Source organism: Camelus ferus, chromosome 18 (genome assembly GCF_009834535.1).
Source record: "Camelus ferus isolate YT-003-E chromosome 18, BCGSAC_Cfer_1.0, whole genome shotgun sequence".
NCBI lineage: Eukaryota > Metazoa > Chordata > Mammalia > Artiodactyla > Camelidae > Camelus > Camelus ferus.
Window position 1 is genome coordinate 19,782,845 of NC_045713.1, and position 15,382 is coordinate 19,798,226.

Below are 15,382 nucleotides of genomic sequence, written 5' to 3' on the forward strand. Positions count from 1 at the left end.
CCCCTAGCTTTGATTAAAATTTGAAGACTTTCTTCACTTCGGTTAGAAGAAAAAAAATAATAATTAGAGGATGAAATATGACATACAGAACAAAAAATGATGCATAAAAATGGGAAATGTCAAAAACAGGAGCACCAGCAGCTTAAAGGATATCCATCTTCATTCCTCCCGCGTTATTCTGAGTCAGGAGAAGAAATCTGTCTGGGAGCGCCCCCTCCCTCCAGTCCTACCCGGTCATCAGCCCACAAGCCGGCCTGTGTGTAGGGCCTCTCCTCCCCCTGGCCGTCGGCCGTGCTGGGTCTCCTCAGCGCCTCCTCGCACTGCAGGCCGCACAGGCTCTCCGCGTCCAAGTCAAATGTCTCATCAGAACAGAAGATGGCCTCGAGAATGTCCTCGTCGGTCGTGAATAAGATTGTGTCTCCAAAGTGCTCTGGAGCTGAAAGGGAGCACCGGGAAGACAGGAGAGTCAGCTCACCCCAAATCCCAATGATGTTCCGAGCAGGAACCTAAACCATCGACCTTTGGGCCGTGACAATCCTAAACCGCTAACCGGTCTGGATTTGTGTCACCGAGCCTTATTATTCTCTGTGCATTTGCAAATGGAATCCACGGACTGTAAGAACCACATTGATCTAATGAAGGGATCTAATCTAATGAGCATCACTGGGATCCATCATGAAGTAAGGGGAGTTTGTCAGGCGTGGGAGGCACTGTAGCTGATGCTGTTGGTGTCCCACCCAGATCCCTGCTGATCCAAGGAGGGGGCCTTGCCTGGAAGGCTGTGGGAGTTACGCCCCCAACCAGGGGAGCCTGCAGGTTCCAAAGCCTTGCTGCTTTGTGCAGGACAGACCCAGTAATTTCTGCTCCAGAGACCCCTTGGGATCAGGCTGGGGCTGGGCTTCCCCTGAACCAATATCTTCCCCGAGCTTCTCTCCCTTCTATATCCTGCACCCTCCCTACCCTACAGGTTCTTTCTGTCACTGGCGAGCCACCAGGTTTAGCTTTTCCTTAGAGCCTCAGCAAGTAGCAGGCAGGGGCTTCGAGAGCATTCTTACAGACATACTGTACCTCCCGTCAGGGTTCCCGAGGCCTTGGCGATTTCTCCCTGGAAGATGCACTGCTGCATCTAACAGCATCGTGATGTCCTTCACGCCGCGGAAGGAATGTATCCGCGATTTATTGTAGTTCCAAATCCTGATCAGGGCGACCTGGCAAGGGTGCATGAAGTCCATGGAGATGGAGTGGGACTTGCCCAGCGTGAAGGGGGCCAACCAGACGTGCATGTCGTCCTGGGTCCTGTTCACCCCGTCGATGAGGTTGGTGACCACACGGGGATCTTTCCCATAGGCTGGTAAGATATTGATGTCCGGGGGGTCGGCTTGAATGTTCGCAATTCGCACCGGCTCGCCCTTGGAACTGAATATTTCTATTCCGTTAAGGCCAACATAGTGCCTGTCCCCCCACGTAGACTTGATGTCAATGACCAAGTGCTGTCCATAAGGCAAGACGGGGATTTTAAAGTCACCCCCATCATCTGGCTTCAGGGAGCTGTGGTCCTGCCCTATCATGGACTCCAGCTTCTCCTCCTTCCAAGGGGGCGGCTGGTCACTGTGCCGGCTGCTCTTCTGCTGCTGCAGGAACTCGTCCAGGATGTCCCCCTGGAACTCCATGTTGGAGATGCGCCCCCGGTGGGAACGGTCAAAGGCGGTGAGGGAGTTCCACGACTCGTGGAGTGTGTGTTCCTGCTCGCTGCGCCACCGGGGCCGTGGAGGTGTCCGGGTGGAGCAGGCATTTTCTGGAAGGAAGAACACAGGAGGGAGTGAAGCCCCATTAGTCGTGCATGTGGAAGCGGGGACCCTTAGAGATTGTCTCATCCAGTGGCTTTCAGCTGGGTGGGGTCACCCTCGGGGGGACAGTCTAGAAACCCGTGGGTGGTTTGATGCTCTTGGCTGGCTCAGTGCCCGTTGGCCCTATTGGCTTGAAGGGTGGGACCAGGGTTGCTACTGTCCTGCCCTGCACAGGGTGGTCCTGCGCAGAGCATGGTCTCCTGTCTCAGGCACCATTCAGGTTGGTAAAAAAAAAAGTCATTTACGGTTACCTGAATCTGGAACCTGGTTGTTTTACAAAGAGCAAAGTATTTTTCTATATACTTTGCATTTTCTCAGAAAAGCAACTACCATGCAAATTCAGAAACACTCTTGCTGTGTTAGAACCTTTGCCGGAAGTCATTCTCCACTTCACAAACTCACAAGACTCAGGGCCACACTGCTGCCTGTGGCATCTGAGTCAGCAGCCCCAGGGTCTGCTCCTGAGGCTGTCACAGTCATGTGACCCTGTTGGGGGTTTCAAAGGCTACCGAATGGCAGGTGGAAGGCTTCTGAAAGAATGTTAAATGGAAAAAAAAATGCCAGAGTTGCCATTTTCGATGCGGCATTTCCTAGTGTGGGCAGCGTGTCCCCACGTGTGAATATCATCGTTTTTGGGTGGTGAAGAGGAAAGACTTTTATTTTCTTCTTTGACACCTTACCTTCGAAGTCCTCTACGTGTATTATTTTTATAATCAGGGGGAAATTCTATTAAAAAAACCCAAACCACCTAGGTATCTCACAAGGTAAAAAATTCACTTCTACATGTGGCTAAATTGGTTCCAAGAGCTGAAGCTGCGCCCGGAGCATATGGCGAAGACGGGGCTGGCCCTCAGGAGGGTAGCTCTGAAGGCCCTGCTCTCTTCCTTGTAGAATATAAAAGCTCAGCGTGTGCCTCAAGCAGCCGCCGGTCCTCACAGCCACGCCATGGCTAACTGCCATCTAAGGGTGTCATTCTGGAAAAACAGCAGCTGATGACACTGACATTCTGTTTTTCCTCCTTTCATATCGTACTGCACCCTGCACTCCATTTTCTGCCTGTCTCCTAGGGGGCCTGGTTCCATCAATTATCTCCTCTCTCCAGAATCTTCAATCACTCCTTCCCCACTGGCATCTTCCCTGCTCTCCGCCTGCAGACATGCATAAATCTCTCCCACCTGCAAGAAAAAGGAAGCCGGCCTGATCCTGCGGCTCCCTCCAATCGCAGTCCTACTTCCTCCCTCCTCTCAGTGCAGACACTGCATCCTCCTCACCACCACCCTCCCTCAGCCCCCTGCAACCTGGCTCCTTGGCGTAGAGTCGTTGTTTTGCCCACCCAAACTCCATCTCCTCTTCTCCTAGGAACAAAATCCTGATTTTCCCTTTGAGGATTCCCCCCTGCAACCCTGCCGCCACCTTCAGGCCATGCAGATTAGGCCAGTGCTGACAGCATCCTTCCAAGCTGAGCCCATGAAAGGAACTACGGGGAGAGGGGCTCTCTTTAAACTGGCACTGCTGAGCTGGCAGGATGGAGGGGTGGAGCTGTCAGTGGCCATTTGCTACACTCTGCAGGGTAGAGCCTGCCTGAGAATGAAGCCAACATGGGGAGCGGGAGCCGAGAGATGGAGAGAGTGTCCTGATGACATCATTCGGGCCCCTGGATCCAGCCATGCCTGAAGTCAAACCCCTGGTAGTTTTCTGTTCCTTGCATCCATAAGAGTCCTAGAATTCCCACAACTCTTCACTGAAATGATTTTCTCTGAGTCCAAAATGATTCCGAGTCCACAATCCTTTCTCAGTCCTCATTCCATGCTTGATGTCCCAGGCAAAGCTCTTCCATCTGGCAGTCCCTCCTCCACCAGCTGAGGAGGCATGGTTACCTTCCTGCTTCTCCACTTCCCCATCGACAGCTCCTCCCTTTGTATCACAGCACTGCACCCCCCACCCCTGCCCCCGCCCCGCTCCTCCCCATACTCTAAGTCTGGTTGTGCTGGAAGGCCTCAGCTCCATCCGGTCCTTTCTCAATACTCCTCTCTCATCTGGCTACTGGCTCCCAGGCAGGCATTGCTCACTGTCATAAACCAAGCTCCAGCTTCTCTCGCTGGGGCACCATCTCCCAATTCCAGTGACCCCTTGGAAGGTGTGTCCACTCTATCACTTCAAACTCTTAAGGGCCAAAAATGGAGTTTTGTCATCAGCCCCTCTAACTGGCATTATCTCTACTATGCTGAGAGTAAAGAAAATCTAACTCTTCACTATGCCCCGCAGCCCTGAGTGTGGCTCCTGTTGACTTCTCCAGCCTCACCTCACACCCTCCTTTCCATGATCATCCAGCTCCAGCCACGCCAGCCATTCTGTTATGGACACCACCGGTCTCTTCTTTCCTCAGGATCTTTGCCCCTACTGCGCCTTCTGCCAGGAATGCTCCTCCCCCACAGCCCCACTTAGCTGGCTCTTCTTGACACCCTCCTTCTAGGAGAGGACCGTCTCTGCCCTGTTCCCTGCTGCATCCCAGGGCCTGGCACAGAATCTGGTGCCTGGAGGTGCTCGATAATCATCTGCCAGTAAAGGGACGGGTGGTTGGCACCACCATCACGTACCCTCTTTGCTCCCACACCACCTGTCAGTTCTCCCACATCTGTCCTCTCCCCTCCCCTCCTTTTCATCTGTCATTAACAAGACCCCAGGAGTTCCTCCCATCCTTTCCTCCAGGCGTGAGGCTAAACATCTGGCAGAAGGAACTTCCCATATGGATCGTCATGAGCTCAGTTTGTGATTTAATTTCCACCAGCTGAAATGAATGGACCAGGTTAGCCTGCAAGGGCACCAAGGAGAAAGACCAAAAGCCATGTGTCAGGGACTCAGGCTGTGCTTCTGTGCCTGGGTGTGCAAGAAAGGCAGGGCTTTGCTTTCATCCTGCATCTGCTTTCTGACCCATTCTCCCGAGGAGGTACACACTGGGTTTTAAGAGCAGAGGGGTGCAGACTTTGTCCTGGACCTTTCAGATGTGACAGCAGCCTGGGGCCAGCGCTTCCCTCTGTCGGCCGCAGAACACACAACTCATCAGTCCTTGGGAGTCGGACAGCTGCTGGGATCAGGGCTTTGTCCTGTCTGTCACGATTCCTGCCCACAAATATGAATGGACAACAGAAAGCTACTTCTTTAGTCTGCAGTCAGTACAGTCTGGGAGGGACCAATGATATGAGATAACAGGATTGAAGATTCAAAACTACGCCTGGAGTGGTGGAGATTAATATGAGCTGCAAAATTCTGAACTTCAGTTTATAAAAATCACTGACACCACCACGAGGCAGGCACTAATTGCGACTAAAATGGGGAGTGAAAGAGCACGTGGTGAGACGCACACAGCCGTGTTTACTCTAGGTGCGCTGCCCTTCGGCCACTGCTGACTGGACAAGGAGTGGACACCTGACCCAAGCCGGCCAGTCAGCTTCTCCCCTGAGGCTTTGGAATTGGTTTCTAGAGATGGAGCCGGGAAATTGTGTCACTTTTGGACTGTGAGTCCATTTCCTGCAATGTGCACAGAGCTGAGAAAGCCGATCTCATGAGGAAGAGTGAGGGAAGGTGGACCTGCAGAGAAGCAGAGGCAGGGCCCAGCAGTCCTGGAAGAGTCAGGGAGACGCTTCCGCGGTGCCTGCTGGCTTTCTGGTTCCTCCTTCCAATCCCATGGGATGCTATACTTCCTGACTTTGGGGACCCAAACTTTGTCCTGGAGCATTCTCCAAATAAAACCCCCTTTATTGCTTAAACTGGGCCAGTGCGATTTTATACACCTGTAGGTAACTGACCCCATGATGAATACACTTCCAAAATGCAGATGTCATTACAGCAAGGTACTTTGTTGGAAAAAGGATTTCCGGGTTCTGTCTTATGGTGACAACATGATTCTAGTCCCAGGGAAGAACTTGGGCACTTGTTCATTCTACAAGCACTGTTGGAGGGCTTGGCCCGAACCTTTCCTGAAGGGCATGGCTGTGGGATTTGGCTCTAAGTAATGGGTAATTTAAAATTTCTAAGCAACTTTCCTTTTTAGCACGACCAGCTTAACAAGCATTAAATCTCAAGGGCTCAGTTCTTAACGTGTGTTGAGCCAAGCAGTGAAATGCCTGGAAAGAAATTAAAATGAGACAAAGTCTTTTGCATGTGGACAAGTTAGAAAAATGCCCATCACCTTATAACTGCTAGAGGTGCTCTGGGTTTGTGTACCAGGAAGGCTTGACATTGCCCCACTCTCCCCAGACAGGTGGATGATGCTGCTGCGGGGACAGGGCAGCTTAGGGGAGTAGTTTGCAGCCTGGAGGCTGGAGCAGGATTGCCTGGGTTCAAATCTTGCTCTAACCCTTATTGGCTGTGTGACCTGAAGAAAGTCACTCAAACTTCACATTTTCTTTTCTTTTCTTATTGTGTAACTTTCAGGTGTACGGCATTGTAGTTCAACATCCGTGTGCACTACAAAGTGATCATCACCATAAGTCTAGTTCCCACCCATCACCATACAGTTGACCCATTTCTTTCACCCATTTCTCCCATACCCCATCTACCTTCCCCTCCAGTAACCACTAATCTGCTCTCTGTATCTATGAATTTCTTTCTGTTTTATTTTCTTTGTTTTATTAGACTTCATGTATGAGTAAAGTCATTGGTATTTTTCTTTTTATCTCTGACTTATCTCACTTAGCGTAATACCTGCAAGGTTCACTCGTGTTTTTGCAAATGGCAGGACTTTATTCCTTTTCATGGCTGAGTAGTATTCCATTGTACAGGTAGCATTCCATGTGTGTATACATACACCACATCTTCTTTCTTCACTCATTAGTGGACACTTAGGTTGTTTTCCTATCTTGTCTCTTGTAAATAATGCTGCAGTGAACATTGAAGTGCATATATCTTTTCCAAATTAGTGTTTTTGTGCTCTTTAGATAAATACCCAGAAGTGTCATACCTGGGTCATATATAGTAGTTCTAGTCTTCATATTTTGAGGAATCTCCATACTGTTTTCCATAGTGGCTGCATGAATGTACAACCCCACCAATAGTGTTCTCTTTTCTCTACATCCTCTCCAACACTTGTTATTTTCAGTCTTGTTGATAGTAGCCATTCTAACAGATGTGAGGTGATATCTCATTGTGGTTTTGGTTTGCATTTTCCTGATAGTGACATTGCACATCTTTTCATGTGCATGTTTGCCATCTGTGTGTCTTCTTTGGCAAGGTACCTATTCAGATCTCCTGTCCATTTTTAAATGTGGTTGTTTGGTAATTTGTCATTGATTTGGATGAATTCTTCATATATTTTGGATATTAACTCCTTATATATGATTTGCAAATATCTTCTCCCATTCAGTAGATTGCCTTTTCATTTTGATGACGGTTCCCTTTACTGTACAGAGGCTTTTCAGTTTGATGTAATCCTATTTATTTAGTTTTGCTTTTGTTTCCCTTCCCTTTGGAGTTAGGTCCACAAAAACATTGCTAAGGCTGATGTCAGTGAGATTACTGCCTGTATTTTCTTCTAGAAATTGTATGGTTTCAGGTCTTATAGTCAGAAGTCTTTAATCCATTTTGAGTTACTCTTTGTGCATGGTGTAAGATAGTGGCCTAGTTCCATCCTTTTGCATGTGGCTGTTCAGTTTTCCCAACACCATTTATTGAAGAGACTGTCCTTTCTCCATTTTATGTCTTTGTTCCTTTGTTATTAACAGACCATAAATGTGTGGGTTTATTTCTGGGCTCTCACTTCTGTTCCACTGATCTGTGTGTTTGTTTTTGTGCCAGTCTCATACTGTTTTGATTATTATACCTTTGTAGTATAGTTTAAAATCAGGACATATGATATCTCCAGCTTTGTTCTTCTTTCTCAAGGCTGTTTTGGCTCTTTGGGATCTTTTGTGGTTCCATACAAATTTTAGAATTATTTGTTCTAGTTCTGTGAAACATGACATTGGAATTTTGTTAAGGATTACATTAAAGCTATAGATTTTTTTGAGCAGTATAGACATTATAACAATATTAATTCTTCCAATCTATGAGCAGGGAATATCTTTTGTGTGTGTGTGTCTTCTTCAGTTTCCTTCATCAGTGTCATAGTTTTCAGAGCACAAGTTGTTTATTTCCTTGGTTAAATTTATTCTGGGGTATTTTATTCTTTCTAATGCAATCATAAATGGGATTGCTTCTTTATTTCTCTTTCTGATAGTTCATTATTAGTGTATAGAAATGCCACAGATTTCTGTATATTGATTTTGTATCCTGTAATTTTACTGATTTATTAATTATGACAGATTTTTTTTTAATGGAGTTTTCAGGGTTTTCTACACACGGTATCATGTCATCTGCAAGTAGTGAGTTTTAATTCTCCTGTTCTGATTTGAATGCCTTTTATTTTTTGTTGTTGCCTAATTGCTGTGGCTAGGACTTTGATATTATTTTGAATGAAAGTGGCTAGAATGGGTATCCTTGTCTTGTTCCTGATCTTAGAGGAAAAAGGTTTCAGCTTTTCACCATTGAGTATGATGTTAGCTGTGGGTCTGGCATATATGGTCCTTATTATGTTGAAGTGTGTTCCTTCTATACTCACTTTGTTGAGAATTTTTATCACAGGTAAATGTCGAATTTTGTCAAAAGCATTTTTTACATCTATTGAGGTAACATATGATTTGTATCCTTCATTCTGTTGTATCATGTTGATTGATTTGCAAATATTGGACTATCCTTGCACCCCTGAAATAAATCCCACTTGGTCACGGTGTTGTTGGATTCAGTTTGTTAATATTTTGTTGAGAATTTCTGCATGTATGTTCATCAGTGATACTGGCCTGTAGTTTTCTTTATTTAATGATGTCTTTGTCTGGTTTTGGTATAAGGGTAATGCTGGCTTTGTAAAATGTGTCTAAAAGATTTCCCTCCTCTTGAATTTTTTGGAGGAGTTTGGGAAAACTAGGTTTTGAATCTTCTTTGAATGTTTTGTAGAATTCACCAGTGAAGCTGTCTGGTCCTGGACTTTTGTTTGATGGATGATTTTTTTAGTACTGTTTCAGTCTCCTTACTAGTAATTGGTCTCTTTAAATTTTCTATTTCTTCATAATTCAGTCTTGAAAGAGTGTATGTTTCTAGGAATGTATCCATTTCTTCCAGGTTGCCCAATTTGTTGGCATATAATTGTTTGCAGTAGTCTCTTACGATCTTTTGTTATTTCTGTGGTATTAATTGTAACTTCTCTTTCATTCCTAATTTTATTTATTTGAGCCTTCTTTCTTTTATCCAAGGCTAAAGCTTGCCTACTTTATTTACCTTTTCAAAAAATCATCTCTTAGTTTCACAGGTTTTTTTCTGTTTTATTTTATTCTCTACTTCATTTATTTCTGCTCTGATCTTTATTATTTCCTTCATATACTAATTTGGGGCTTTAATTGTTCTTCATTTTCTAGTTCTTTCAGCTGCAAAGTTAGATTATTTATTGGAGATTTTTCTTGTTTCTTGAGGTAGGCCTGTATTGCTATGAACTTTCCTGGCACTTTTGCTGTATCCCACAGATTTTGGTACGTCATATTTCTGTTTTCATTTGTCTCCAAGTATATTTTGATTTCTCCTTGATTTATTCAATGGTCCATTGGTCGTTTTGCTGCATGATGTTTAATCCTCATGTTTTAGTAGGTTTCCCCATTTTTTTTCTTGTGGTCGATTTCTAGTTTTATATCATCGATAGAAGAAGAGAGATTCCAGCTTTCTTTTCATTTCCACTCACATGGGCTATCTTTTACTCCCCACACTCCCGCCTTCACTTCCAGTCTGTGTGTGTCCTTATTTCTGAAGTGAGTTTCTTGTAGGCAGCATGCAGATGAGTGCTATTTTTTTTTAATACATTCTGCCACTCTCTGTTTTTCGATTGGTGAATTTAGCCTATTTAAATTAATTATTAAAAAAAAACCCAGTGGTTTTGTGCTGGTTTTCAGGCTGAGAGTCTGTGAGTGAGCCCTTTAAAAGCAAGTCTTCTGTTCTCCGCAGTTCTGTAGCTCTCCTGGGTGTATTCCCCACTGGTTTTCAAAACCAGAAGTTTTGGGGGCTCATCTCTCTTGTGCAGAATCCAAGGATGGGGTGCCTGATGTGAAGCTCGGATCTCTCAGTCCCTAGGAGAATAACTGCCTTTGTGATCTCTCCTATCTGTGGATTGTCGTGGCTGGGGTGTGGTTTTTTTCGCTTAATGAGATCATCTCTCTGCCTCTCCTACCCGCCTTGATGCTGTCCTTTTACCCTCTCTTGGGAGACTCTGTTCACCCAGTTTTCAGAGGAAATTATTCCATATATAGTTGTAGATTTGTTGTCTCTGTGGGAGGAGGTGAGTGCTGGATCTTCCTATGCCACCATCTTGAACCTTCCACCTTTCTCTGCTGTCTTACCTCGCATTTCCTTTATCTGTAAGATGGGGCTGTTGTGAGGATTCAATGAGCTCGTCTGAGCAATGTGCCTGGCTCTACAGGTTCCAGACTAGAAGTCCCAGATTTGTAAGTAGCAGAGTTTGAATCCAAATAGTTGGACTCCTAGTTGCTATGCTAAACTCTATCCCAGTAGCCAAATCTGAGTGCAAATATTCAGAAACCCAGCCTTTGGCACCTCCTTTCAGATCTCTTAGAGATAATCTACTGCAAAGTTCAAAGAGCAGGTGAATCCTGTTAGCAGTTGTGTATTTTTTTTTTTTTGACCCACACAGTGGTTTAAAAATAAACTCTATCCATTGCCAGTGTTGAAAAATAAGAATATTCTACATTTCTGATTTCTCTTGATAAAGGGAAAAGGGAGACCTGGCATACTGGCCTTGTATTCCTGACACCAAAACCCCCTTTAGGTGGGCTTGTGCTCTCCAGTTTGCCACAGTCCTCACCACTCCCTATAATACTCCCTACTCCCAGGCAAGAATCAACTGCTATTTATATTACACTTGTGTTATTTTTCTAACGGCACCGTTAAGAGAAAAGTGATGTAATTAGAGACCAGTGTCTCTATCAGAGGTGAAATGAGAGTCTAGATTGGAAAAGCCATGTTTTCCAAGAAAAATAGACAAAGAAACATATCTTGGAGGCAATGATAAATATACCTACAAGGTTCACATGCCAAGTGTGTCTTGCCCATTTCACTCACTGCTGCCACCCCTATGGCCCATGAGACAGGGAATTTGAGACCCTTGGTTGAAAAGAACCCCCTCATTTTGCAGATGAGGAAACTGAGGTCCAGGGAGCCCGTGAGTGGCCCTGGCTCAGGGATGACGGCCCCTAAGGCATACTGCTTCCGGAGCTTACCTCTGCTGGCTGGCTGGCCGTCACCATGACTGCCACTGAGGGCATCCTTCCTCAGGCCCCTCCTCCCACTAGCAGGGTGCTCCCTGTGGGAGGACTGGTTAAAGATGTCGAAGTCATCACTGCAGACTCTGGGGGTTGCCCTCTGGGCTCTCTCACTGGCAATGACATTCCAGCTGCTTGTCCGCCCTTGCTCACGCCTGGGGCCTTCATCCCGGGCCTCGGTCTCTTCAGACCCCTCAAGGATGGCGTTGTCTGACAGAAGCCTACCTCTGCAGTCTAGCTGCTTCTCCGGGCTCAGCCAGAGGGGTTTTGATTTCTGGCCTCCCTGCTTCTGGCCTTTCCCTGCAGGAGAAGGTTGTAACCAAGATGGAGTTTTCCCTGGCAGCTCAGAGACTTTTCTGCCCATGAGGTTTTCCAGCTGTTGGATCAGTGAGAGCTCCCGGTCAAGGGGAGCAGGGCATTCCCCAGGTGGAGAGTGTGGAGGGGCACTGGGCACGCCACCCGGCGAGGCTGGGGCAGCTAAAAAGCTGAAGTCTTCCTCTAACTTGGACAGACTGTCTTTCGTGCAATCTGGAGAATTCATCCTTTCACCAAAAAAATTTCCTGGCGAAGAAACCTTCACATCCTCCGCTGCTCCAGCTGGCTGCGCATCGCTGACATCAAGCATCTCGTCCCCGTCTGTGCCAGCCGTCTTGCAGGCACCTTTGCTTTCTTCCGAGTGGGTGGTAACGCTGTTCTCCATTCTCTCGTTTTGCAGGCCCACCAGGATGCTCTGGTCAGCGGGGGCCTCTCCGCCTCCTTTGTCTAACTGGCCATCAAAGATGAGATTTTTGTTGACATAAAGCTTCACGTTCTTGGCTCCCATGTCAAGATCCTGAAAACACAAAATTTCACAAAATGAAGATGTGCAGCATCAGACTGATGTATCAGATTTTTGAAAGGAGCAGATGAAAGGAAGGGAAGCGGAAGCGCTGGGGCTGTGAAGTAAGGATCAGTCTCATTTCTGTGCAGAGTGTTAGCGTCCGCTGTAAATCAAAGGACAGTCGCAAAGAGAAGGCCTCCATCCCCACCGTCATCATTACCTCCTGATGGGACATTTGTAATAGCCTGCTACTTGGTCTCCCTGCTTCCTGTCTCTTGCCACTTCAACCTCAACTTCACATTGCCACTAGAGTTAATTTTCTACAAGGGCAGATTGGGCCCAGTCGCATCCTTTTGTGAAATCCTTTGTTTTTTCACTGCCTATAGCAGCATCCTTTAAAATGTGGTTCCTGGGCCTCCTACAGCAGAAAAGCTTGGCAGGCACAGAAAATGCAAACTCCCTGGATTCCCCGGGTTCCGTATTTTGAGGGGGCCCTGAGCGCAGAGCCTGAGACAAGGATTTGAGCACAGGTAGCTTACTGGCAGGTGTTCTTAGAGAAAGAGCCAGATGGGGCAGGAAAAAACCCAAAAAGGTTTCTGAGACAGTCACTGCTGTGGGCAAGTGGGGCTCCAGCAGGCTAGGGGACTCTGAAAACGCACCTCAGAAGTGTCCCTTGAAAGGTAGGAGGCTGGGTGTTTATCCACTGACCCCCTTCTCTGACACTGATGGTTCCCCCGTCGGACACCGACTGCCTATCCTATGCACAAGCTGAGCCCTCCAGTGGCTTTGGGAAAAGGATCCAAGCAGAAGGCTTAGAGCCCAGAAGCCCTGGAGGTGGTACCCAGTCAGCAAGCCTGGGACTGCACAGAAGGTGGAGAACCCCAGGCCCATGCGATGAATTCCGAATTCCTCGGCATGACACACAATAACCTTTACAAAAGGGTCCCTGTCTAGCCTTCTGTCTCCTTCTCTCCCAAAACTTCCGCCCCATAGCATGCAGGTGTGCAACGCTTCTTTGGTCATATTTCAAATCAAGTCATACCTCCTCCCCGTACTGCCCTATTAGTCTATTCCTCTTTACATAAAAACATGTTCAAAAAACAGCTTTATCAAAGAATATAAAATATACCTCATTTGGTAAACTGTGCATATCAAAAGTATACAATTTTATAAGTTTCATCATGGATAGACCCATAAATTCATCTCCATGATCTAGGCGATGAACACACCCATCACCCCCAGGCTTCTCTCACACCCCTTGGTAATACCTCCCTCCCCCGTTACCCCCCCCATCCCGAGCCAACCACCCAGCAACTTCCTGTCACTGTAGATCAGTCTGCATTTTCTAGAATTTTTATATAAAAGGAATCACGCACTATGAAGTCTTTGGGTTCTGGCTTCTTTCACTCAACATAATAACTTTTGAGATTCATCCGTGTTGTGTAAATGAATCATTTTCTTCCTTCTCATGGCTGAGGAGCAAGCAGTCTGTTCTGGGGTGCCCCCACAATCTGAGAGTCACTGTCGCAGCTGCCTCTCCTCCCTTCTCTGTGGCCCTCCCCTGCAGCTGGCCTCTGCCTCCTCCTCTACAGGAACCCGCTCAGCCAAGGGCACCCAGACCTGGGGTGACAGAACTCACTGTCTGGGCTGATTCTGATTGGCTCCCACTGTCCTGGTCTGTCATTCATAGAGCCCTCTTTTCACTCTCACGGGTCACCTGGTTTGGACAATTGATTTTTGGGTTCAGCAGGTGGCCAGATCCACTGGGCAATTCTCAGTCCTCAGGTAGGGTCTCCTCCTGCCTCCTTGCTCTCACCCCGCTCCTCCTCCTCTGCAGCTGGGCCGGTTCCCCTGCATGCTCTCTGGTGGTCCCATTCAGGCCCGAGGCTCTAAATAGCATCCCTGTGCTGGTGACTCCCGATTACTTTTACCTCCATCCCTGACCTCTCCACCCAGCCCCAAGTGACCACGTGACCTCTCTTCATGCATATCTAACCAGCATCTCAACCTTAACACTCCCCAGACAGTTATCAACCTGCTTTCCCAGAACTGTATCTTCTCTCATCTTAAAAATGGTTCCACCAGCCAACCAGCTGCCCTGAGCCTGTGTCCTTGATTCCTCTCGCTTTCTCACGCACAATCCAATCAGTCCAAAGTCCTGAGGCTCTACCTCCAAAACCCCTCCCAAATCTGAGCTCTTCTCCCTGAATGGCTGCTGCCTCCTGGCCCGGAGCCACCATCACCCTTCCCGGAGACAACGAATAACCTAACCGTAACCTCCTAACTGGTCTGCTTCCTCTCTGCACTGTCATGCACCCACCCCCACCCACCCCGGCACACACACTTCACTTTCTACCCCGCAGCCGGTCTTTTATTTAAAAAAACAAAAAAACAAAAAAACCCCTTTAATCAGATCACAGTAGCCCCCTGCTTAAAACCACCCAATGATTTCCTAGTGTGTACAAGATCTTGTGGTGGCCCAAGCGAAAAAAAATGTGACGATGAATATATGTATGTTCATGCATAAATGAAAAATTGTGCTCTACACTGGAATTTGACACAACATTGTAAAATGACTATAACTCAATAAAAAAAGTTAAAAAAAAAAAAAAAGACACACACACAAAAAAAGGAGAAGAAATTCCAGCTCCCTTCGGGCACCAACAAGGCCAGCATGATCTGGTCCTGCTGACGACCTCTCTGACCCCTGCTCCCACTGCGCTCCCCTCCCTGCTCTGCTCTCAATAGGGCTGTGGCTGCTGCCCTGTGATCCTGCCAAGCTCAGTCCACCTGGGGACCTGTGCACTAGCCTGGAATGTTCTGCCGCAGATTCCAGCAAGGCTGGCTCCTCGTCTTCAGAGAGATCTGGCTGCTCTCTCTAGAGCAGTCCCCGCCCCATCCAGCCCATGGCCCTGTTTTATTTCCTTCTGGCCTCTGAAATGGTTTTGTCTATCAGCTTTTTTTTTTTTTTAATTGAAATATAGTTGATTTACGATGTTGTGTTAGTTTCTGGTGTACAGCAAAGTGATTCAGTTCTACATACATATATTCTTTTTCATTATAGGCCATTGCAAGCTATTGAATATAATTCCCTGTACCAGCCAGTAGGATCTTATTGTTTATCTAATTTATATATAGTAGTTTGTATCTGCTAATCCCAAATTCCTAATTTACCCCCTAACCCCTGCATTTGGTGACCATAAGTTTGTTTTCTATGTCTGTGGGTCTGTTTCTCTTTTGTAAGTAAGCTCATTTGCATCATTCTTTCAGATTCCACCTATAAGTGATATCATATGATATTTGTCTCTTTCTGTCTGACTTACTTCACTTAGTATGATAATCTCTAGGTTCATCCATGTTGC

The 15,382-nt window shown here is 46.7% G+C and overlaps 1 protein-coding gene across 1 annotated transcript in view; it reads right to left on the reverse strand.

Annotated features, from left to right (window-relative positions):
- Window positions 1-15,382, reverse strand: part of KIAA0556 (KIAA0556 ortholog) — a 173,989-nt gene that overhangs the window by 26,593 nt on the left and 132,014 nt on the right. The window contains 4 exon segments of the mRNA XM_014560871.2: window positions 231-436; window positions 1,069-1,120; window positions 1,122-1,795; window positions 11,159-12,032. Coding sequence (XP_014416357.2) covers window positions 231-436; window positions 1,069-1,120; window positions 1,122-1,795; window positions 11,159-12,032 — 1,806 coding nt within the window.